At 41.7% G+C, this 26908-nt stretch overlaps 1 protein-coding gene across 1 annotated transcript in view; it reads right to left on the bottom strand.

Annotated features, from left to right (window-relative positions):
• The window catches only part of LOC140212547 (SH3 domain-binding protein 5-like), a 77685-nt gene extending 52413 nt beyond the window's left edge, over positions 1–25272 (bottom strand). Inside the window, exon 1 of the mRNA XM_072283499.1 lies at positions 24731–25272. Within this exon, the coding sequence (XP_072139600.1) occupies positions 24731–24802 (72 nt within the window). The 5' untranslated portion in view covers positions 24803–25272. The remainder of the gene's footprint in view (positions 1–24730) is intronic.
• Between the last annotated feature and the right edge of the window lie 1636 nt (positions 25273–26908).

The raw sequence follows: 26908 nt of genomic DNA, 5'->3' as shown, positions 1-26908 counted from the left end.
TTTCTTACAGACATTTACAGGAAAATAGAGCAATACAATAGAATTGATGAAAACTATACATTACATAAAGAAAGACTGACAAACAACCAAGGTGCAAAGGACAAATATGTGATGCGAAAATGTATATAAATAAGTAATACTAAAAACATGAGTTTGTAGAGTCCTTGGAACTGACTGCTGGTTGTGGAATCAGTTCAGATTTGAAGTTATCCACGGTGATTCAAGACCCTGATGGTTGTGGGGTCCACAGCAGATGCCATTTCACTGGCTCTTCACCCAACCCTGGAACATCTAGACTGCAAGATGCATACATCAAGATGTTCTTTATCGATTGCTGCTGAGCATTTAATACCTCATCCCCTCAAGACTAATCAATAAGCACCAAGGCCTTGGTCTCAGTACCTCCTTGTGCAATTGGATCCTGGATTTCCTCACCTGTAGACTCCAGTCAGTTTGTATTGCAAACATCTCCATCAGTAAAGGTGAACCACAGGGCTGTGTGCTTATTCTACTGCTCTATTCATCTTACACCTATGACTGTGTGGCCAGGCACAGCTCCAACACTATATCCAAGTTTGCTGATGACACCACTGTTGTGGGCCGAATCAAGAGATTAGGAGAGAGATTGAAAACTTGGCTGAGGGGTGTCATAACAACAACTTCTCACTCAGTGTCAGCAAGACCATGGACCTGACTGTAGACTTCAGGAGAGGGAAATTGGAGGTCCATGAGCCAGTCCTTATTGGAGGGTCGGAGGTGGACAGGGTTAGCAACTTTAAATTCCTGCGTGTTGCTATTTCAGAGACCCAGCACGCAAGTGAAATTGCGAAGAAAACTCGACAGCGCCTCTACTTCCTTTGGAGTCTGTGGAAATTCGGCATGAGATCTAAAACCTTGAGAAACTTCTATAGATGTGTAGTGGAGAGTCATGGCCTGGTATGGAAAACAGCAACACCTTTGAATGGAAAATCCTACAAAAGGTAGTGGATTTGGCTCAGCACTTCACAGGTAAAGCCCTCCCACCCATTGAGCATATCTACATGAAACGCTGTCACAGGAAAGCAATACCCATTATCGGAGATCCTCACCACACAAGCCATGCCCTTTTCTCTGCTGCCATCAGTAACAGGTACAAGACTTGCACCAGCAGGTTCAAGAGCACTTAGCACCCCATAATCATCAGGCTCTTAAACAAAAGGTGATAACTTCACTCACTCCCCCATCCATTGAGATGTTCCTACAACCAATGATCTCACTTTAAGGACTCTTATTTTGTTATTTCATGTTCTCATTATTTATTGCTCTTTATTTATATTTACATTTGCACAGTTTGTTGTCTCCTGCACTCTGGTCGATCTTTCATTGATCTTGTTATAGTTACTATTCTATACATTTTCTGAGTATGCCTGCAGGAAAATGACGCTCGGGGTTGCATATGATGACATATAAAGTAAAGGCATCCATTAGTCTTGCAAGACCATGGATGTTAGTCTTCACTCTCCAGGGCACAGGCCTGGACAAGGTTGTATGGAAGACCAGCAGTTGCCCATGCTGCAAGTCTCCCCTCTCCACAACACCAATGTTGTCCAAGGGAAGGGCATTAGGACCCATACAGTCATCACAGAGCCATGTGTGATTAAGTGCCTTGCTCAAGGACACAACACGTTCCCTCGGCTGGGGCTCGAACTCACAACCTTCAGGTCGCTAGTCCAATGCCTTAACCACTTGGCCACGTGCCCACAGGATGGCATATATGTACTTTGATATAAAATTTACTTTGAACTTTGAATAACTGTTCCTGAACCTGGTGATGTGGGACCTAAGTTAGTAGTAGCGAGAAGAGAGCATGGCCTGGATGGTGGAGGTCCTTGCTGATGGATGCTGCTTTCATGAGGCAATGCTCTTTGTAACTGTGCTTCATGGTAAGGGGTGTTTTGCCTGTGAAAGATAGGGTTGTATCCATCACTTTTTGTAGATGTTTCAATTTCTCAATATCAATTTGTAGATTGTTCAAGAAACGGAGTAGAGAAAACCCAGGAAATTATAGACCAGTGAGTCTGACTTCAGTGGTGGGCAAGTTGTTGGAGAAGATCCTAAGAGGCAGGGCTTATGAGCAATTGGAGAGACATAATCTGATTAGGGATAGTCAGCATGGCTTTGTCAAGCGCAGGTCGTGCCTTACGAGCCTGATTGAATTCTCTGAGAATGTAACAAAACACGCTGATGAAAGAGTGGATTTGATGGATGATAGAGCAATGGATTAGTGCATTTGGATTTCAGTAAGGCACTTGATAAGGTTCCCCATGCAAAGCTCCTTCAGGAAGTAAGGAAGCATGGGATCTAAGGAGACCTGGCTTTGTGGATCTATAACTGACTTGCCCACAGAAGGCAAAGGGTGGTTGTAAATGGTTTGTATTCTGCATGGAGGCCGGTGACCGGTGGTGTTCTGCAGGGATCTGTGCTGGGACCCCTCCTCTTCGTGATTTTTATAAGTGACCTGGATGAAGAAGTAGAAGGGTGAGTTAGTAAGTTTGCTGATGACACAAAGGTTGGCGGTGTTGTGGATAGTCTGGAGGGTTGCCAGAGGTTACAGCGGTGGATGTAGAACTGGGCTGAGATGGACTTCAACCCAGATAAGTGTGAAGTGGTTCATTTTGGTAGGTCAAATTTGAAGACTGATTATAATATTAATGGTAAGACTCTTGGCAGTGTGGAGGATCAGAGAGAGCTTGGGGTCCATGTCGATAGGACACTCAAAGCTGCTGAGCAGGTTGACAGTGTTGTTAAGAAGGCATATGGTGTGTTGGCCTTCATCAACTGTGGGATTGAATTCAAGAGCCGTGAGGTAATGTTACAGCTATATAAGACCTTGGTCAGACCCCACTTGGAGTACTGTGCTCAGTTCTAGTCACCTCACTACAGGAAGGATGTGGATACTATAGAGAGAGTGCAGAGAAGATTTACAAGAATATTGCCTGGATTGGAGGGCGTACCATATGAGTATAGGTTGAGTGAACTTGGCCTTTTCTCCTTGGGGCGACGGAAGATGAGCGATGACCTGATAGAGGTGTATAAGATGATGAGGGGCATTGATCGTGTGAATAGTCAGAGGCTTTTTCCCAGGGCTGGAATGGCTAACACGAGGGGGCATAATTTTAAGGTGCTTGGAAATAGGTACCGAGGGAATGTCAGGGGTAAGTTTGTCACACAGAGGTGGGTAATTGTGTGGAATGCACTGCCGGCAATGGTGGAAGCGGATACAAGCCTCTTAAATTGTTATATGGAGCTTAGAAAAATAGAGGGCTATGCGCTAGGGAAATTCTAAGCAGTCTCTAGAGTAGGTTACATGGTCGGCACAACACTGTGGGCCAAGGGGCCTGTAATGTGCTGCAGATTTCGATGTTCTATGATCTGGGTATTGCTATTTGCAAACCAGGCCATTTTGTAGCCAGTTAGGATACTCTCCAATGTCCATCTATAGATTTTCATCCAAGCAACCTTCTAAGAAAGTAGCAGTGCTGTTCTGCCTTATTTGTGATGGCACTTCTTACTTATCCCAAAACAAATCCTCTGATATGTTAATGAATTTAAAGCCTTCGCCTCTGATCTCCTAATGAGGACTGGCTATGGACCTTCGGGTTCTTCCCCATGTAGTCAGTAATCAGCTCTTTGGTTTTGCTGATATTGAGTGAGACGTTGTTGTGGCTCCATTCAATCTGATTTCCATTCTCCCTCCTATATGCCGATTTATCACCACCTTGGGCTTGAATCAAGATCCTACATCTGGACACTTCATCCTTGGCCCAAAATGTCATCTATTAATCCTCCTCCAAAGTTGCTGCCCGACTTGCTGACTTCCTCCACCATTTTGCACGTGTTGCTTTATGGATCATAAGATCCCACAAGCCTCAATGAACTTATGACCAAATAATTCGATTTTGTGCAACATTTGTGGATTGATATTGGCTGAGACACTAAGGGAGCCCTGCAAATTTTTAAAATGTTACCGTCCAAAAAAGAACAAACAACACAAGGGCTTGCACAATGCTGAAACTTGAGATTAGATCACGTACACAAATTCTGCAATAGTAATGGAAACTTTTGTGAGTGATATTAATCCTCATGGTGCCAAAGTCATGGTTCAGTCCCAGATACGGTGCTGTTCCTGTGGTCTTTGTCGTGCCTTTTTACTATTCCATTATTTGTATTACTAATAGCAGTTATTACCTCAGAATGGAGCACTGGTTCATGGAGACTACTGAGGTGAAGAGGTGTTTGATCGAGCTCCATGGTGTTCTGCCATCAAATGACAATCAAACTTGTGTGAAGCTGCAATCATTGAGCATGGTTGACTGGCAAAGTGGAATCTAGTTGGACTCTCACATCCAGCAAAGGGAAGCGATAGCCGTCCCACATTTTCTAATTTAGTTCTGGCCACCTGCCAGGCATTATGGAATGATAATGAAATCCTGCAATTAAACTTGGCAAGAATTCCATAATCTTCATGGTTCCATGGTCGCAAGAAATAAATAACCCCCCCCCCACATAAGCAGTGGGGCCCATGTGTTTGCTGTAAGCGCTTGCAGAGCTTAATAGGTCCTGGAATGGATTCAAACTCAGGCACAATCTGTTGTGCCTGAGCGGCTTGGTGAAGGAAATTACAAGTTGTCTCGGCAGACCTGTGTGCATTGTAAGGACGTGGACCTCCAACAAGCTTTGAGTCAACAAATTTCTAAAGAACAGACCTTGCATGCATTACAACCAACACACGCAAAATACTGGAGGAACTCAGCAGGCCAGGTGGCGTCTATGGAAAGAAGAACAGTCGATGTTGCGGGCCGAGACCCTACATGAGGACTGGAGGAAAAGAAAGACGAGGAGTCAGAGTTAGAAGGTGGGGGGAAAGGAGGAAGAAACACACAGAGACAGGTGAAGCTGGAGGAAGAGGGTGCTGGGAAGTTGATTGGTGAAAGAGATACATGGCTGGAGAAAGGGGAATTGGATAGGAGAGGACAGAAGGGCATGGAAAAAAGATGAGGGGGAGGAGCATCAGAGGGAGGTGGTGGCAGGGAAGGAGATAAGGTGAGAGAGGGAAATGGGAATGGGGAATGGTGAAGGTGGGGGGGAGGGCACTACTGGGAGTTTGAGAAATCAACGTTTATGTCACCAGGTTGGTAGCTACCCAGAGGGAATATAAGGTTTTGCTCCTCCAACCTGAGAGTGGCCTCATCACAACAGTAGAAGACTAACATGTCAGAATGGGAACAGGAAGTGGAATTAAAATGGGTGGCCACTGGGTGATCCCTCTTTTTCTGGTGGATGGAGCGTAGTTGCTCAGAAAAGCGGTCTTGCATGCATTACGTTCTTTCTTCCAATATTGTGGAATTTGACAAGGAAGTTAGTTATGTCAGGGAGAGAAGAACAGGGACTGTCAGACAAGTCAGGTTAGGTGTGGAGGTTATAGCGGGGGCGGAAATGTCACAGTTGATGGTGAAGAATTCAGTTGGGGATATGTTGTCACATATAGGGTAGGTGTTCTAGGATTTGATCGAAGATAGGATACTGAGCCAAGGGATTTAATCAGAGGCAGGATCATAGAACAAGAAATCAGAGATCAGGCAAAGTGGGTGAAGAGATAGATATCAACAGCAGTTTGAAAGGGGGTAGAAGCAGATACTAAGAAAATTAGTTAATGCATGCCTTCACTAAAGAACAATAAATGCTATGAATTCCTTGACAGCTGACGAGGTAAATTTAAACCCCATAATCAACACTGAATGAGCTTCAACACTCCAGATGAGGCCTTTAGAGCTGTGAGTGGCCAATGGCACCCACAGGTTTCATGTGCACATGGAATACACACTGAGCACGCAATTAATACAGCAACTGCTCTGCCCAAGAAACTGAACAGTTAAACACTATCCTCCCCTCCATGGACTCTGTCTACACTTCTCACTGCAGCCAACAGAATGAACAGCAGACACACAGAGGACATGGAAGCACACTACCCATGAACCATACACACAAGGAAGATTTTGATTAAATTCGGTGCTGTACCCCACAAAAAAAAACCATAAATATTGAGCTGCGTTAGAGAAATTCTGGACCAAAAAGTTGCAAAGATGATTAAAAAAAAGGACAGAAAAGGTTCCACAAATCACTGTCTGATAATAATGAAACCTCTTGTATGTTACAGTCACAGTTCCTGCCACATAAAGTGAGATCATAAGGCCAGATCGCAGGGGAAGTCTTCAACAGATGAGGTTAGGGATCAGGGGAGGAGGCACTCTGGGAGGTCATTAGGGAGAGTGGGGCAGAGTCTGGTAGCAGAGTTGTCCAATTAAATGCAAGTGTTGGCCCTTAAGAACCGGCGTTCCCAACCTGGGGTTCACGCACCCCTTGCTTGAGAATCCCTGCTTCAGAACTTTGTTGATGGGGATGAGTGGAGTTGAGTAAGTGCCCACTCATTGGACTCCTCCTAACACACAACATACAAAAAATACAAACACGAGAAAATCTGCAGATGCTGGAAGTTCAAGCAACACACAAAATAACTTCTTTTGTGAATCTGACAACCTCTACATCCTTTGCTCATCCAGATTTTCCAAACTCTTGGAAACCCAATCCACTGACGTTAAAATTAAATTGTTCTCAGTATCTTAGGAGCACAGATTTATTTGAATTACAATCATTTTCGTGCCAGTCAGGAGCACAGTTTTCTTATTCCACCAAGTGAGAGCCACTGGAGCGTACCCATTATCACTTTGTCCTGCAGTCTAGTACATTGCCTTCTAGTAACTAACTTATTGCACCAGGACTGTTCCCCATCTTCTGCATCGAATTTTTGGGTGGAGTGCAAATCTGCAGCTGTAGATGGAAGGATCTTAGCTTCAGGATTTGACCACTGCCTTTTGTGGATTTGTAAACGCAATATTTCATATTAACTGGCTCAAAATAAAAATGAAAACAAATTCTGGAATGTTAATACTTGTCAGATGTGCAGCTGCACTGGTTCATGAGATCCATTTCTCACCACAACCTCCTAATGCGTCCAACACTGAATTACCAAAGAAACAAGAAGCAGACAGAGTTCATCTGTCTCTCTTGTGATTGTTCCTTCATCCCTTACACTGTACCCTTCGTCAGACTCATGTAAGCAGAGCTATTCTATTTAATTCTATTTAAGTTGTGCAACCAGCTTACCTCAATAGCTCTATATTTTCATTAGAAGTTCTAGTCAAGATAATTAAATAAACTGGTAAAATATTTAATCCAATTACTCCACTGCACAAATAAGCAGATCAGTGAATAACTAAAGCATATAATTTTCTTTCAGAATGGTGCATTATTTTCTTATAGGTTGTTTAATCAATGTGGAACATATCAAGATTTCTCCAAGGTTAAAACACAGAAGTCACTGACGCCCTCAAAAGAACATGGTGCAAAATGGTCTAGTTTCACAAAAGCAAATATGGATTGTGCTTTTGCTGTAGAACATATTCTATGAACAAAGACAAAGAAACTTTGCATTCAAAGCCTACAACATGACCTCCATGGGCCATGCAGTAATCTATCATTGGCAGTCTGTAAGTGGGACATAACATAACAGACAGGAATGTATTAAACTGCCGAAGCAATATGAGGTAAAAGGCCAATGATCAGGTGGTTTAAAAATAATTTGAAAATGAGGACTGGACACAGTGGGAATTGGAATTAAACTTTAAACAGTGGTAAAAATGCACTAATAAATGCAAGGTAGCGAAGTCTACAGATGGATATACAGAGACTGGGGTTACATTCTGTAATTTATTCATAATATAAGATTCCCCATTTTAGGCCATCAGATATTTAAAGATTGGAACACATTGGTTGATTGCTATTTTCTTTCACTTCTCAGATTGCTATTTTTGGCAAAACTCGGAGAAAGAGAGAAAAAAAAACAGGTGATAATTAATTATTAGCCATTGCATCTGTGCTTTCTGTTCATTAGGCTAGCTCCAGAAGTCTAAAGTATAAAGGCCAATTTGTTTACAATTAATCTTGGCTCCAAAATCTTGAAATTATTTTGTTTTATGTCTTGCTTCCATTTACTTTCACTGTTCGTCACAGCCTCTGAACATCGCAAATGATTGAATACTTGTCAAAGGTCGCAACTTTGTACTGTGGGAAAAGACAACCACCAGTTTGGTCAAGTGGAATAAATAGCAAAGACATAAATGACTCGAGGGTCTGGTTCTGCGAAGCTTGTTCAGGCACAAGTACTGGTCAGGACATTGGTTAGGATTCTCCAGCTTATACCACAGAATCTTCTCCAATCAACTGAGGAGATCAATGGGTCTTAGTTTAACGTCTCATCCACAATAAGGCAGTAGTCCTTCAGTGCTTACTGAAGTGACAGTCTAAATGTTGAATTCATGTTCCTGGAGTGGAGTGTGATGACTAAGGATCTACATGGAACAGATGGATCATAAACAATTCAATACACAGCTTTAAGATACAACTCTACAGAACACTTATTGCAATTTTTAAAAATATATATTCAAGACTACAAAAACCATATATGTAAAGAATTAACAAGCAGAGGAAAAAATGAAAAAAATCATTTTATAAATTACTAAAAATTTATTTTAAAAGATACAGGAGCTAATCTCAATAGTGATGACCAAGGACAAGTGAATTGGTATATGTACAGGTATGTTATATTACTTTATTGTCATACTAATGTGGAATATTCTTTAAGGACCCTGTTTGATTTTGGTCTTTAAGGCAGTGCATAGTTTTGAACACACCTAATATTTTAGCTGTGGCAATGTGGATACACTGACACCCAATTTACCTCAGCTAAATCAATGCTGTTACCACATTCACTGGGAGGACTAACACTATCATCTTCTCCCAGACCAACATCGTGGCAATAATGGTAGTTTGTTCATTTCATGGAGCAACCCAAGTCATCGACGTGCCCAACATAAGGCTCCTGAGAAAGATGGTCTATTCTGAGCCCAGCCATGGGAAATGATTACTAGGAGGAAAAAGGAAAAGATCCGAGTATGTGCTCTAAGCCACCTTAAAAAATATTGTAACGCTGACTCCTGGGAGTGTCTGCTCCAGATGTGATGCTATTGGGTTTGTTGACAGCAGAGTTCTAAACTCAAATGCAGACCTTAAACCCTACCCGATATAAATAGCCATTAGTACCCTCACTGTAAATACCCAATCTTCAAAAGCTAGTTCACTTTCCTGTCTATCGTCCACGGTGAGTTTAGCTGCAAACACTCACTATTTGAGTGGTCGGTTCCCCTCCCTACCAAGAAGGAGATGCTTCCAGTGTACAAAGTTGTTTAAACACAATTAATTTATTTTCAGTGATGTACATTTAAATCCAAACAACATTCTTAAAACACATTTAAAGCTCACAAAGGATTTCTGTCTTATAAAATATTTCCAAATTACAAGCCATTTCTAAAATACAAATGAATTCCAAAACACAGGGACAATTCCTGGAAGATAAAAAGACATTCCCATGAGCTACAGTAGAAAACAGCCATCCTTCACATGAAGCTGGAGGCAGAGGAATGGATTCCAAGTCACCCCATGTTTCTGTCATGCTTCTTTATGTTCCTGGACCATTCCTAATAAGCCTAAACTGCTCTCTTAATTTATATTATTTGTCTGTAATTTGGGTGACTTCACACACATATTATCTTTTCAGATAGCTTTTAACACAAATGGTCTAATAAATTCTGGAGACAGAGATCCCAGGTACCCACAATTAATGATGTGAAGCTGACTCTCTGAGTACACAATCCTTCCAACGATTAACAAATCAGCTATTGATCACAGACCCTCTGTTGGTCATGGTTAACCATGTATATTGCATCCCAGCTGTCTAAGTGATATGCAAGCCAGAGCAGTAGGATATGGAGAGCAGTACAATATTGCCCATACAGCAAAGTCCCCTTCTCCATGCAGCTGATAAATCCAAAAATATGGCAGAGACCGATACAGTTTGGTGATGCAGGTTTTACCAGTCAACATTGAACTCAATGTAGGATGGCCAGCTCTGGATTTGTGCTCAGGGTTTACTCCCGAAGCCTTCCCCATGACTGGGTATAGCTGCACAGCAGCAGAGGTTTGAGAACAGAGTTTTTCATCTCCTAAATGAGCTGCCAAACACAGATCATAAGCCACATCTGCCCGAAGTGACTTGTCTTAAGGCACCACTATCTCATCTTTTCCCCTTCTCTTATCAGTAGAAATCATTCATCTGGGCTTAGTAGCTAAGCCACACATGAAGGCTAGGAACTGGACTTGGGTTGTCAGAGGCTATTTGAGGTGCACACAATTGGGAGCATTTAATAGGTAGTGGGAACTTGTCCCCACTACCAATGCCTCCCCCCAGCTATAACAAACTTAAGGGAACACAGCTACTGATATGCTAAGTGATATTATCCATCTGGTCTGCAAGCTCCCTTAAATTCAATAACTCAGCCAGCATTGTCTAGTTTGAAACAAGCCAAATTAAATAACCCATTCACTTGCACTACACCTCTTGAGCAGCAAAGCCCAGGAGCTGTGGAGCCAGTGAATCTGCTGTTCTATAGACAGCACCAGTTTGCAAAGCTGTATTTTTAATTTCAGACTGATTACTGCTTGCCAGTTACATTAAGATCTGTAGACTGGCTCCAATTTATGACCAAAAGCTAAACAAAGAATATTATTTGGATGTTTAACATTCAAAAACACTTTGATATTTACTAGTGCCAACTGCTGCTGTTTAGAAAGCCAAGCCGGGCCAAAAGACAAGAGGCCTCCTGGCCCAGGGCAATGAATATCTATCACACAGGACCACTGAATGTGTGGGAGAAGCATCTGGAATGGTTTTGTGAACATCGAGAGGATATAGAGACACTGTGTGGATACAGTACACCACCTCACACAACAGTGCTTCGTTAGCTCTGCAATGAAGTGCAACATCAACAGTGATCTTGATGAATTGCAGAACATAGTCAAAAGGACCATATAGTCCACCCCTGCTCCTACTTATTATACATTCTCATAATCCCAAAGAACTGTTTAAGGAGAAGACATCAACATCCTGTTACGATAGCCAAGACCTGTTTAACTCTATCCATTCTGAACCATCCTCAGTCCTATCCTGCTGGAAAAGTGGCTTCACATACTTAAAGGGCAAGGACAAGGTTAGATATTATTAACAAAATAAAATAAATCACTCCAATCGCATAATTACAGAGAAGAATTCTGATATTTATAAAACATTAAATTCAAGAATTAAAATTCAAAATTGTTTTAACATCATTTCCTTCACGCAAGTGTTAAGGAGAAGGAAATAATTGTTACTCCGATCCAACACAGCACAACAAAAAACACAAAAGGCATAAAGAACACAATAATAATTTTAAAAAATTCAAAACATATAAATACATAGGATAGCTTACATATATACATAGATTTATTGCATGTCCATAAAGTGATGCTCGACTGTCCATAAGGTGACTGACGGGAAGTAGCAGAATAGTGGTGGGTCTAGTGTGTGGAGTGGTTGATCGGCTGTTCTGCTTGGGGAAGGTAACGGTTTTTGAGTCTGATGGTCCTGGTGTGGGTGCTTTGTAGACTCCTCCCACACGGTAGTGGGACAAACAGTCCATGGGCAGAGTGGGTAGTATCCTTCATCCTGTTACTGTTTTTGATTATATATCTTTGAAGGCAGGTAGGCTGTTGCCAATGACACATTAGGCAGTCTTGACTAGCCACCGTACAGCTTTCCTGTCTGCCTCAGTGAAGTTTCCATCCAAGTAGTGACACAGCTTGCCAGGATGCTCTCTTCTGCACACTTGTATACTGATGGAGGTATGGGCGTGCAAAGTTCATCGTCCTCAGAAGGCAGAGGCATTGGTGAACTTCCTTGACTGTGTAGGATGTGTTCTGGACCATGAGATGTTGTGTGTGATGTTCACTCACGGGAGTTTAAAACTCTGCAGTTTCCACTGCTGTACCGCCGATGTAAAGGGTGTGGGAGTGACGCAAATTCTCCTGAAGTCAATAACCATCTCCTTTGTCTTGTTGACATTAAGGAAGAGGTTATTTGCCTGGCATCAGGCCTCATGCTCTTCCACCTCTTCTCTGTAGGCCGTCTCATCATTTTTGGTGATGAGCCCCACCACGGTCATATCATTGGTGAACTTGACAGTGTGATTGCTCGGATGTGTGGCCACGTAGTGATGTGTGAACAGAGTGTCCAGCAATGGGCTCAGAACACAGCCCTGGTGATAATGGGGAGGGAGAAGTGGTCGTGCATCCTGACTATCTGAGATCTGTTGGTTAGGAAGCCCAACGTCCATCTGCAGAGTGCTGTATTTAGACAGAGGAGTAGGAGTTTGTTCACCAAGATCACGGTGGACAATAGTGCTGAATGCCAAACTGAAATCCAAAAAAGCAGCCTGACATTATCACTTACAATTAATTTTTACATATGAAAAACTGCAATGACTGTGTATTTCACTGTACAGTGGAACCTGTTACAAGTTCATCTGTGCTATATTGCACAAGCAGCGAAAAGCAGGGGAAACAACCAATCAACAGTCTATATGCTGTCTGATGGAGATATCTTGTTGCCAAATGTGACTTTTGCTATTTTAAGTAGAGATCATAGGATCATGCCTATCATAGTGACTTCAACAGAGAACCCTTGGAAGGAATATTAAATGTCCAGACTCCAGTTAGCAAGGCCACCTTCAAATCAATAGAATAGAGTAGTTACTGCAAAAAGATCAAAAATTACTGTGGGTTGAAGGACTAGTTTCCCTGCATTTTGACTATGAATCCAAACAGAAGACATTTCCTTACAATAATACTATACTTTTCAGAATTCTGGAACCATTTTCATAACAAACAATGCTCAAATCCAAGAATGTCAACACTCCTGTAATTGAGGGATAATCTCAATCTTCTGAGATGATAACCTTCTGAGGTTCTAAGCTTCTGAGGCAACTTAGATAGATAGATAGAAAGATAGATAGATAGACATATTTTATTGATCCCGAGGGAAACTGGGTTTCGTTACAGTTGCACCAACCACGAATAGAGTATAAATATAGCAATATAAAACCATAACTAATTAAATAATAATATGTAAATTATGCCAGATGGAAATAAGTCCAGGACCAGCCTATTGGCTCAGAGTGTCTGACCCTCCAAGGGAGGAGTTGTAAAGTTTGATGGCCACAGGCAGGAATGACTTCCTGTGATGCTCAGTGTTGCATCTCGGTGGAATGAGTCTCTGGCTGAATGTACTCCTGTGCCCAACCAGTACATTATGTAGTGGATGGGAGACATTGTCCAAGATGGCATGCAACTTGGACAGCATCCTCTTTTCAGACACCACCGTCAGAGAGTCCATTTCCATCCCCACAACATCACTGGCCTTACGAATGAATTTGTTGATTCTGTTGGTGTCTGCTACCCTCAGCCTGCCGCCCCAGCACACAACAGCAAACATGATAGCACTGGCCACCACAGACTCAGAGAACATCCTCAGCATCGTCCGACAGATGTTAAAGGACCTCAGTCTCCTCAGGAAACAGAAACGGCTCTGACCCTTCTTGTAGACAACTTCTTCACAGATTGAGATTGCACATAAAATACGGGGTCAACAAAAGGTGCTACTATTCTACTTAAACGTATATCTAATGACCGCAAGTTACTGCTATTCATTGAGAACTCAAAGGGCTGCAGGTCTGCACCATCAGCAAGTTGCTCGCTGGCGGAGATAATGAAGGAGCTGCACAACGTGCTGCTGCCTGAGTTGATAGAGGCTTACAGTTAAGTAGCGAGTGGCCATCATGGTTGCTTCCCTTTGGACATTGTTAATTTTATATGCTGCAAGTTCGATTTACTGATTCATTGCACGTGAGCAGGGGCAGATGGAGGGGGCCTAGTCCTCGGTCACAGTGACGGCTAAGCCAGAAGCCACAGTGTTGCCTGTTTGCAGCTGCCCGGAGTGAGGGGACGGCCCTGTTGTGCTTCACTGGAGACAGTGTGGCAAAGTGCCTAAAACGGAGTCGGAGCTGCCCTCCTGGGGTTTCGCTTGGCTGAAGTCTAGCTCTGTTGTGGTTGAGTGCAGGTTTTATAGCAGCAGTCAGTCGATACGGGCCTCAAGCTACGGGATCGCTTGCCGGGGGGCGGAATAGAGCAGATGTGGTGACTGAAGATCTTAAATGGATTGAGGAGTCTGGACTATATATTTGTCTGGTTGTGTTTTAAGTAATATTCTATGTGTGCTTGTATATGCAAGGACCGGGCCTTACAGCCTGGATTCGCCTAGCGGGAGTCGGGTGTCGGGGCAAAGACTGGGCCTCAAAGCCAAGGTGTCACCTAGCGGGTGTCAGGGGCCAGTTGACAGATCATGTCAGTCATTGATATGATATTCTGCATCATTGTACTTTTACTGATGATCTACATGGGTCTGTTGACTTGTTTGCATCAAGGCACAGCATCGCAGTGGGGGTGGCAGATGGGCCTCGGGACTCTTTATCACATGACTGTGATCTTGTGTGTGCTTACTCTGTGAGACTGCTGGTAATGTGTCTTTTCACCTTGACCCAATGGCAACACTGCCTTGTTTGGCTGTATTCATGAGTATTCATATATGGTTAAATGACAATTAAATTGAATTGAAAAATCACACCTTCTAAAGATTTAACATACACACTACAAGATTTGTACTAAGTTTACAATGGCTTCAAGATTGCATCAACTTCCTATCTTCTGCAACAAGAACATCCTTCTGACGCAATCATTCCATTATCACTAACACAATGCACTAGAGCCACGGATTGTGAAGATTAAAGATTAGCCTTCTTTGTCATAGATACTATGAAACATCGAAGCATACAGTGAAATGTGCTGTTTGCATCGAATCAAATCGGTGAGGGTTGCGCTAAAAGCCTGTAAGTGTTGCCACACTTCCAGCGTCAACATAGCATTCCCACGATTCACCAACTCTAACCGTACAAAAACATACAGTTGAAAGTTGAACTGAATTGACTTCATTACTTATATCCTTCATATACATGAGGAGTAAAAATCTTTATGTTACATCTCTGTCTAAATGTGCAATGTGGAATTTATAGCAATTTATAATAAATAGTATGTACAACAGGACAGTCAATATAACATAGAAATACAGTTGTGTCAGCATGAATTAAGCAGTCTGATGGCCTGGTGGAAGAAGCTGTCCCGGAGCCCGTTGGTCCTGGCTTTTATGCTGTGGTACCGTTTCCCAGATGGCAGCAGCTGGAGCAGTTTGTGGTTGGGATGACTCAGGTCCCCAGTGATCCTTCGGGCCTTTTTTACACATCTGTCTTTGTAAATGTCCTGAATAGTGGGAAGTTCACATCTACAGGTGTGCTGGGCTGTCCGTACCACTCTCTGCAGAGTCTTGCGATTGAGGGAAGTACAGTTCCCATACCAGGCAGTGATGCAGCCAGTCAGGATGCTCTCAATTGTGCCCCTGTAGAATGTTCTTAGGATTTGGGGTCCCATATCCAAATAGAGTAGGAATGAATCTCAGGAATAGACCATCTGCCTGAGTACAATGTTAACAGACATAGAACCATAGAACCATAGAACCATAGAAACTACAACACAGAAACAGTCCCTTTGGCCCTTCTTGGCTGTGCCGAACCATTTTCTGCCTAGTCCCACTGACCTGCACACGGACCATATCCCTCCATACACCTCCCATCCATGTATCTGTCCAATTTATTCTTAAATGTTAAAAAAGAACCCGCATTTACCACCTCGTCTGGCAGCTCATTCCATACTCCCACCACTCTCTGTGTGAAGAAGCCCCCCCTAATGTTCCCTTTAAACTTTTCCCCCCTCACCCTTAACCCATGTCCTCTGGTTTTTTTCTCCCCTTGCCTCAGTGGAAAAAGCCTGCTTGCATTCACTCTATCTATACCCCTCATAATTTTATATACCTCTATCAAATCTCCCCTCATTCTTCTACGCTCCAGGGAATAAAGTTCTAACCTATTCAACCTTCCTCTGTAACTGAGTTTCTCAAGTCCCGGCAACATCCTTGTAAACCTTCTCTGCACTCTTTCAACCTTATTTATATCCTTCCTGTAATTTGGTGACCAAAACTGAACACAATACTCCAGATTCGGCCTCACCAATGCCTTATACAACCTCATCATAACATTCCAGCTCGTATACTCAATACTACGATTAATAAAGGCCAATGTACCAAAAGCTCTCTTTATGACCCTATCTACCTGTGACGACACTTTTAGGGAATTTTGTATCTGTATTCCCAGATCCCTCTGTTCCACTGCACTCCTCAGTGCCTTACCATTAACCCTGTATGTTCTACCTTGGTTTGTCCTTCCAACGTGCAATACCTCACACTTGTCAGTATTAAACTCCATCTGCCATTTTTCAGTCCATTTTTCCAGCTGGTCCAAGTCCCTCTGCAGGCTCTGAAAACCTTCCTCACTGTCTACTCCACCTCCAATCTTTGTATCATCAGCAAACTTGCTGATCCATTGTGTCAAGAAACTATAGGAAGGGATACAAATGCTGGAGTTGCCCAGAGAGCCATCAATTAACTTAAGAATTAATTCTGCTGACTCTGGCAACCATGTTTCTGTAATCCTTTATTGTAAAAACCTAACAGTTCCAGACTATAATCTATTGTCCCAGAACTGTGTTACATCTTTAGACTATGGCTACATGGCAGCATCGCAGTTAGCACAATGCATCACAGTGCGATCTGTAAAATCTCGTACGGCCAGATTTGGGAACAGCTTCTTTCCAACTATAAGACTGCTGAACGGATCCTGACCCGGATCTGGGCCGTACCCTCCAAATATTCTGACCTGCCTCTCAGTTTTTTTGCACTACTTTACTTTCCATTTTTCTATTTTCTATTTATGATTTATAATTTATATTTTTAATATTTACTATTGATTTGTAATCCAGGGAGCAGGAAGCGCAGAATCAAATATCGCTGTGATGATTGTACGTTCTAGTATCAATTGTTTGGCAACAATAAAGTATAAAGTATAAAGTATAAATCGATCAGCGAGATTGATTAGGATTCATTTCCTGCCGTTGTCTGTAAGGAGTCTGTATGTTCACCCTGCAACCACATGAGTTTCCTCCAGTTGCTCTGGTTTCCTCCCACAGTCCACGATGTACAGGTTCAGATTAATAAACTAAGGCGACACTATTTTGACACCAAAAGCATGGCAACTCTTGCGGGATTCACCAACCTGTCATCGGATGCGTTGGTTGTTGACAGAAAGCAACGCATTTCACTGTATGTTTTGATATTACAATGTACATGTGATAAAAAAAAGCTAACTTTTTTCTATTTTTATAAAAAATTACAGATAATGAACCACTGCTCAACAATAGTCACCACGAAATTTGCATTAGTAGCTTTGCACACTTCAAAAAAAACACACCTTAGTGCATCCAGCAGTATTACAGTGGAGAGAGACTTATCCAAACTCTTTAACGAAAGCTGTCTATACGATTCATGGCAAAGCAAAAACCAATTGTTTCTTACAAAGCTACAGAGCACTGTCAAGTTCAACAACAGGAACACAGCAGAAGCTACTCAAATTTGCATAAACTAGGAGTATGCATCTTTCAAATATAACCCATGTGACAGATGGTCAATCATTACATATGCTTGACAAAGACAAGAAAAATAGCATAAAATGCAAAGAAACATTGAAATTCAGGTCAGTGCCATTACAGTATGAAACAAAAATCATGAAGGAAAGCAAGGAACTCCATCAAAGGTGTTTCGATTTTGTTAGTCATTTGTTTTAACATCGCAAATTCAAGATGGCTGGGATGGAGATCAGCTATAATTGTGAAACAGGCTGATGAGACTGACTGTGGGCTGCCCCAAAACTGCATTAAAAAGAGCAGAGAGTTGCAAACAACAATTTTTTGAAAAAGCCAACACTGGATAAAATGGCAGCAGAATGGTGTTTTGAATGATCCACAGAATGTTATTCCTGGGACATTATACTGTAAACGTTCATTTCACATAGAATGATTGGGGCCATGTGTGAAATTTCAAAAACAGAAATGGATCTAAAAAGTTAACTGTTCCTCTTTCACACATTTGCTGCCTGACTAGCAGAACCTTCCCAGCAATATCTTGTTTTAGATTCCACCATCTGTAGTTTTATTTGTTTCCCAGACGTGAAAACCCATTTCCTAATTCCTCAGCTGTTGACAATCAAATTTTAAAATGTTTTTCACTCATCTTGATACTTAAGACTTTCACATCACTCAACATCTGCACTAAAAGCAGATTTCATCAAACTGAACAGCATCAAGAAAATATCAAACATTACGCTGCAGTTATACTTTCTGAAATGGTGCCATTTAATTGCAAGGATTTCAGAAATAACAATTAAAAACAAATATTGAACATATTTCAGTTGTGTTCCAATTAAATAAATGGCAAAACACAATGTTTTAATGTTTAAGCATCATGAATAACATTAATTTGTAAGAGCAACCATGTGATCATTGTCTCCATATGATTACACATTCAGCAGTCTTGTTCTTTAAGCACATTGATAGGTGCTTTCTTCCTTCTGTTAACCATTTACGTGTCAGCACTACGGGTCAGGTACAGACTGGGAAGCGACTGTTTTAACAGATTGTAATCATAGTGATTGCCAATGAATTTCATTGATTTTAAGTGACTTATGCCCAAGCGCACCCAGGCTTCCTTTGAACATTAACATTGCCCAATCACTCACCATTAAAAACACTACACCTCAGGGAACGTTTTAGTGTGAAACTGGAGGTATAGGCAGATCTGGTCAGGATGACAATACTCCTGAAATATGTTAATGAAATGAATTTAAAACAGAATATGCTCAGCAGGGCATGGAGCAGATGAGGAAAGAGAATCAGTTAATATGTTATGTCCCTTTGTCAGAAAAACAAGTTATTTTTCAGTACAAGGAGTGGAAGGATGGGTAGAACAAAGGGAATATCTCCGAAGAGGGTGAGTCCAATTGAGTTAATGGCTGCAATTACAAGCACATTAAGCTTCTTTGTTTGTGTACCATGTTGTTAATGGCAAGACCGTGGAACACACCCAGTGTGATCAGATTTTAAATCCAGAAAATGAAAAACTGAGCCAAAATTATGACAGGCAGAAATAGTCAGTTCTGATACAGAAAGAGAGAATTACATAAAATTAGAAAATATTTAATCAAGAATTGCAAAAAAAAAATCCAGATGTGAGGCAAGGTGGTGTCTTCCAAACAGAAGCGGAGGCCACAGACAAAGAAGTCAGTGTGGGCGTGGGATGGGGAAAGTGGTAGACAACTCCAAGTCTATCAGAGACACAAGAGGCTCTGCTTATATTTGAAATCTTTAGCAACACACAAAATTCTGGAAGAACTCAGCAAGTCAGGCAGCATCTAATGAGGTGAAATGACTTATGTCAGTGACAGTAAGCTTTATTCTGAAAGAAACAGTTAATGTTTCAGACCAAGGCCCTGAAAAGGTCTTGGCCCCAAATGTCAACTGTTTATTTCCCATTTTAGATAATCATAGTCATAGTCATAGTCATACTTTATTGATCCTGGGGGAAACTGGTTTTCGTTACAGTTGCACCATAAATAATAAATAGTAATAGAACCATAAATAGTTAAATAGTAATATGTAAATTATGCCAGTAAATTATGAAGTAAGTCCAGGACCAGCCTATTGGCCCAGGGTGTCTGACCCTCCAGGGGAGGAGTTGTAAAGTTTGATGGCCACAGGCAGGAATGACTTCCTATGATGCTCTGTGCTGCATCTCGGTGGAATGAGTCTCTGGCTGAATGTACTCCTGTGCCCACCCAGTACATTATTTAATGGATGGGAACATTGACCAAGATGGCATGCAACTTAGACAGCATCCTCTTTTCAGACACCACCGTGAGAGAGTCCAGTTCCATCCCCACAACATCACTGACCTTACGGATGAGTTTGTTGATTCTGTTGGTGTCTGCTACCCTCAGCCCGCTGCCCCAGAACACAACAGCAAACCTGCCTTTGAGTTCCTCCAGCATTTTGTGTGTATTGAACCTTAAGTTTATTGCATTGCTGTGGTAACTAAAACTGCATTTCATTTCTCCAATGTAGAGTAGACCACATTGTGAACACAGATCGGAAATGCAAGTGATTCACTGCTTCATCTGGAAAGACTGCTGGAGTCTCTCTGGAAGTTGGGAAGCAAACAGACAAAAGGCAGATGATTGCATGGGAATGTCCAATAAGATGGGAAGTGGTTAGTCATCATAACCTTTCTAACTGAGCTTTCTAATTGGCTGCATCACTGTCTGGTATGGGGGGAAAGGGCCACTGCATAGGCTCAAAATCAGCTGCAGGGTTGTAACCTTAGCCCCATCGTGGGCACTAGCCTCTGTAGTACCCAGGACATCTTCAAGGAATGATCTCTCTAAAAGGTGGCATCCATCACCCAGGACATGCACTGTTCTCATTGCTACCGTCAGGAAGATGTTACAGGAGCCTGAAGGCACACACTCAGTGATTCAGAAACAGCTTCTTCCCCTCTGCCATCAGATCTCTGAATGGACATTGGACCCATGAACAGTACCTCACAACTTTTTTATTTTTATTTCCACACTACTTACTCAACTACTTAATATACTTGATTCTGATTCAGGTTCACTTTTTACTGAAAGTTGTCTTTCTCCTCTTTCCCAGTTCCGACAAAGGGTCCTGGACCTAAAGTTTCTTTTACCACAGATATTTTCTAACTCACTGAGTGCTTCCATTTTTTTCTGTCATTGTTTTTTAACTTCCTTTTTTTTTTGATTTACACTGTGAATTAGTTGCCTTTTCTAAAAAAGGCAATATCTTTATGTTCAGTACAAAAATGGGAGACTACCAGTGCTGGAAACCTGGAGCAGCACACAAAATGCTGGAGGAACAACGTGGATCAGGAGGAACAGAAATGGATGGTCACTGTTTCAGGTTGTGACTCTTCATCAGAACTCTGGTGCAGCTAGCAGGACTGTCACACATGTTCAGTCCTGATCTCTGGTTTTATGAGGAGATTACACCTACTTGTACCCTTCAGTACTCTGTCTTTCTCGCACAGCACAGACATGTATGGGTTGATAGTTTAATTTGTCAATGTAAAGTGTGCATTGGAAAACTATAAAATCTGGAGGAAGTTGAAGGAGAACAGACTACAGGGAAAATTAATGGAAAACAGGATTGCTTTGTGAACTCTGCCACAAAACAGCATATTTCACAACATATGCTAGTAATATTGAACCCGATTCTGATCCTTCCAAATTGAAAGGGAACATGATAATTAAATAATACCAACTTTTTAAATTCCAGACTTCTAAACAAGCAGTATCTTCAAGTTCTGCATGAAAAATATTGAGCAAAGCCACAAAGGGAACAGAATTTTCTAAAAACAAAACAGCACATAAATAATGGAAGTCCCCTCCAAACTGCAAGATGCCCAGTGTTTACAAAAGGGAGGTTGATTTTACATGAGGAACGTTTGGTCTAAATTCAGGAAATAGTCAAGGGCTGCCTCACCCACTTATCACAGATTATCTCCTGCAAGTTTGTGTACTTCATGTTTATCGACGTGAGGACCATAGTAGCTGTATCGTCATTTTCTGCTGCAATTTACTTCAAGCGCAATTCATAGCAGAACGGCTAGCAGAACATGTCTGATTAAAAAGAAACTCAAAGTCAAGTATGCCACATACTCAAGTATGACAAATAATGATAAATTAAATATGACTTTGAGTTTATTTTAAATTGGCCACTCACTGCTAGCTTCTCCAGTTCGGACTGAAGGTAAGTAACAGCAGAAAGCAATATTACAGCAACGTGATAGTGTGGATGTGTTCTCATGTGAATAACCACGAAGAACAGTGACTTAGAGATTCTCTAAAATTCACATTTAATCAAAATGAAAGAAAAATAATATCCACATGGACAATGTATAAAACTTTGATAAAGGCAGCCAAATGCTCAAATAGTTAATAGATAAAAGGACTGATTAAAAAGAAGCAAAGGTTAACAAAATTAGGCAAAGACGATCAGTCAGCTGGCCAACAGGACAATAACAGAGCAACACACACAAAATGCTGGAGGACCTCAGAGGGCCAGGCAGCATCTATGGAAAAGAGTAAACAGTCAACGTTTCCTGCTAAGACCCTTCAGCAGGACTCAGGCTCCTGAAGAAGGGTCTTGGCCTGAAACCTCAACTGTTTACTCTTTTCCATAGATGCTGCCTGGCCTCCTGAGTTTCTCCAGCATTGTGTGTGTGTTGCTTAGTACTTAAATTCTGTATTAATTTGCAAAATACATACAGCCTGGTGAAATAAATAAAGAGAACTCAATTCCAACAAATGACCAAATCTAAAGTGTCCGTGAGATCCCATTTTTAATAAAGGTAATAATATCAGGAACATTATCGTAGCGCATATCTTTTACTGCAGACCATAACTCAAAGACCTTGCTGACAACAAGAGAAGAAATAAAATCAAAAGTAGGCCTTAGGCCCATTATTCCTGCTTTGTCACTCAATGAGATCACAGCCACATTCTAGCACTAACTTCATGTCCACTTGTACCCTTAGTATTAACAAATCTGTCCCTTTTTTGTACTGTACATACTCAGTGACGGAGCCTCCATTGTCTTCTTGGGTAGAGAATTTATCATTTCTGTTTTGAATGGTTATCCTCTTATTTTGAGTCTATGACCCCTCATTGTACACAGTCCAATGAAGGGAACATCCTTTGATCTTCTCTATCAAGTCCAACAGAACTGTGTGTGCTTTCACAAGATTAATTTCAATTCTTCTACCCGCATTAGTGTATCAGCCCAATCTGCTTAACCACTGCTCCCACAGCCAACCCACTAACCCAGGAATCAATCTGATGAACCTTCACTGTCTGGCCTATATTGCAAGTATACCCTTCCCTGGATCTCCAGGTCTATAAGAAATTTTCCTGATGTACTATCACCAAAGCCCTATATGACAAGGTACATTCATTCTGATATTCATATGCTCTTGCAATCAAGGCCAACCTACAATTTGGATTCCTATTTGCTTCTTATGGATAACAAAACAGGTCTTCTAGAATAAGATAATGCAAGGAGACCTATTGACCATTACAGTACAGAAGATTTTGAATAATATTATGGAAGCCGTGTTTTGGATTACAACTGGCAAACGTTGTAGTTTATCATGCAAGGTTTATTGAACATTTTATAACACAGGTGAACTAGTAATGGAACTGTACTGTAATAATATGATGCTTATCGGAGATTATAATATAGGTTTTGCTGTACAATATAAAATGAAGTTTTTCTATATGAAGGAGGATTTCTGGATTAAATGAATATGAGGGTTGTACTGTAGGTTAGTGAGATGTTATTACTATAAATCATTTAATGTGATGGATTAATGATGTAAATCATAAAATGTGGTTTTATAATAGAACATAATTAGGGCTACTGGATGGAATATTAGAAATATGCTAGGTTGAAATATTGGTTATAAATCATATTACATGGGATTTCTTGTAGATTGCATTCTGTAATTACAGTCCATACAATAAGTCCTGTCCAGTATAAATCATAATAGAGGTGGTCTTATCATAAGAGGGATTCTATAAGTGTAGGATTTCAATTTTCTATCCTCCTTTGCTTTGTGTCCTATTGTGAATTGTAATATTGAGCTTTACGGTAAATAATACAAGGGTCATCGGAGATGATGTAACAAGATAGTGCGGGGGGGGAGGTCAGTGTTTTTGCTGGCATGAGTCGATGTTTATGCTGCTACTTCTGCAAAGGGCAGGAAGAGGGTTTTCAGGGCTTTGATGTTCTATCATTCACTCTATGGGGTCTCTCATTTAGTAGGTGTCTGTGAAGAGTACGAATTTCAGGTTGTATACCGTATACATTCTCTGATATTAAAGGAACCTAAATCTAACCCAAGATTACTACATGACAGAGTAAGGTCTTACGGTACGGTATACTTAGACTCTAGAGGCATTTACTGTGGATTATAATAGGAGGGAAATATGTAGTATGAGCCTTACTGTAGGATATGATGTTTTACAGCAAATAGTGCAAACATTTACCGTACAGTGCTTTTTTAGATTATAATAGGGTTATTATAGACTATAAGTATTATTATAGATTGTAATATTGGGGCGACGTAACATGGGGATCATCACAGGTCAAGTGGGGATGACTATATTTCCGGTACAGGCCTTAGATTTCAAGACTCTAGGTTACAGCAAATAAGCATTACAGGGATTTTTCCTCTAAATTTTAAAAAGGGGTCACCATAGGTGTGGTGCAGGTCTTCATATTGACTGTAATGGGGGGGTGGTAATAATGAGTTTTCTCTGCAGTAGAGTAGAGGCATTACCATAGGCTGCAACATTGGGTTCACGGTAAATCATCATAGAGGAAACTTACTGTACATCAGAACCCTGGGAGAGAGGTTTGGGTAAATCACACAAAGAATTCCCAACCCTGAATGACCTGAATTTATCATTCGGATGTTGTATAAAACCTTCAAACTAACTTCAGTGTTTTTCAATGTTACCATGCAGAACAAATCTGAAAATCTATAATTAAATAAAGATTTTACAAAAACGATTACCTGGATTCTCGGATCGACTTCTTCCTCCTCTGGCACTTCCAACTTCTCATTCCTTTTTGACAATCCGTCCATTTTGTTACTTGTATTCTTATATCCTTACAGAAGTATTTTTTCAATATTCCAAGATGGGACTGAAACCTCAGAAGCAGGGAAAGGGAAGATGGGACAAACTCGATGGGATGGCCCGGGGGACTGGGTTAGCGCTAAGGTCACCTCAACGAACCGCTGGCATACATTCTGCATTGGCTTCACTTACCGAGGGGGAGCAAATCCCAGTCTCTGAAACCCCGCAAAAGAGCCAATTACTGTAAAATGGCCAGAGGAAGCACACCGCCTTATTACAATCGCTGCGCCTCCAAGTCCTTGGGTGGAAGAATACAGACGAAAGCTAACGATATCCTTCGCTCAGCTTGCAGACTGCGCCAGTGAATCAGGCTCCGCTCTAACACAATGGGCAGGCTGCTCCACCGTTCCGCAGACACTCGGACCGCCGCTGCCACTCGCCCCAGTTACCAACCCCAAGCTACTGACTCCGCCTCTTCCTTCTCGCTGCCACCGCTTTGTTACAGCGAGACACTGACGTGACAAATGCTCAGGCTCTGCATTCCTCCTCCCGTCCTCAGCCTCGCTCGATCGAGCAGAGAAACACTGCCAGCAGTTCATGCCTGACCTTGTGTTTAAAACAGAATTTTCTCTGTCCATTTCACATCGACTTCTTACAGAATGGGACGGGTAGTCCCAGCCTCTTTCCCCGGAGTCAAGCTAATTTATTAAGTTTTCACTATTCGTGCGGGTAGCGAATTCCCACACATTGCCGCAATTTATATTCATTAGATTTACATCTTATCTCCTAGGGCTAGATTTTTGGATATATTTTTCACTGCCCGTGTTTGGAGAAAGATCCCGGTTTACTTTAGAGATAACGGGCGAGGATTACATCACCGTTCCCGTCGGCTGGAATTTGTTTCTTAATGTACTGCCAAGTGGAACGCTGATTCAGGCAATACTTAAGCATGCATGTCAAGAGTAAGAAGTAACATCTGTGAAATGCCATCTTAACGCTTTGTCTTCCCCAACGTTTTGCCCGCAAATTTCCCCGAGTGTAATAGGAAATAGTGGGTAGCAAACACGAGGAAATCTGCAGATGCTGGAATTTCAAGCAACACACCCACCATAGTGGGTGACCTTAATTTGTACTGTTTCTTTCAATTAAGAGTAATCCTTATACTGAGATTTTTAAATAAGGATTCAGTGGCACCTTGGATTGAAAAGTAAAGTTATCCACGTGACCTGACATCAGTATTTGTTTTATTTCTAAAATATACTTTATTCATATAGTAATTATATACAGGAATTTTAATCAGTCCACATTTTGGATCCATAGCGTCATCACACATGTTCTTAAATGCGTCCGAGCTACTCATGTTCCCTCTTTAAACAATACACTCTATTAAACGTTTGAAAGGCTGTTTAGGTAGAATCTTGTCCTGCGGTGTCCGGTGATGACAGAAACTCCTTCGCTACCAAGCATTTGTAGTGGATGCGCTAAGGCTGCCTGTCACGTACCACGTGCTCTTGCACCTGTCAGTATCAGCTTTCACGCCAGAGTTCACGCCTGTATCAAAGGGCTCACCCTCCAGACTTCAAAGCTCAAGTCAACAGCGTGAAGGACTGCTGGATAACTGGAACGTTCACAGTGCTAAACTTGAGATTATTCTGTATGGATTCCACCCATGGCAAAAAAAAATGCTTCTTTTCATATAAAGATCTCAGTCAGGAAATGTAGAGGAAGCTTGGCGCAAAAAGCAGAGCAGCAGAGACAATTTAACAGTGAACAATAACTTTAATAACAGGCCACGAAGGGCCACAAAATAAGAGAGAACAGAAACCAAACATAATGAACGAGGTAGATTTTAGATGAGTGAAAACTAAGAACAATGAGTGAACAAGGGCTGTGAATGAGGGCTGGGTCCAAATAGGCTGCAGGTGATAAGTCTGAAGTGAGCGGCAGATGGATCCTTTTAACTGGGTGGAAACTGGGAGGTGCCTGCATGTGCAGGCTGGGAGGAGTCAGTGGGACTGACAGGACCACCGTTGCCCCCACCCACCCTACAGCCGGCTCCCAACAGCCCAGGGTGATTCAGGCGGGTCCAGTGAAACTCATCGATGAGCAATGGG

The sequence above is a fragment of the Mobula birostris genome, chromosome 19 (genome assembly GCF_030028105.1).
Source record: "Mobula birostris isolate sMobBir1 chromosome 19, sMobBir1.hap1, whole genome shotgun sequence".
Lineage (NCBI taxonomy): Eukaryota > Metazoa > Chordata > Chondrichthyes > Myliobatiformes > Myliobatidae > Mobula > Mobula birostris.
Note: the sequence above shows the minus strand (reverse complement) of the source record. Positions and strands in the feature narration are given on the sequence as shown.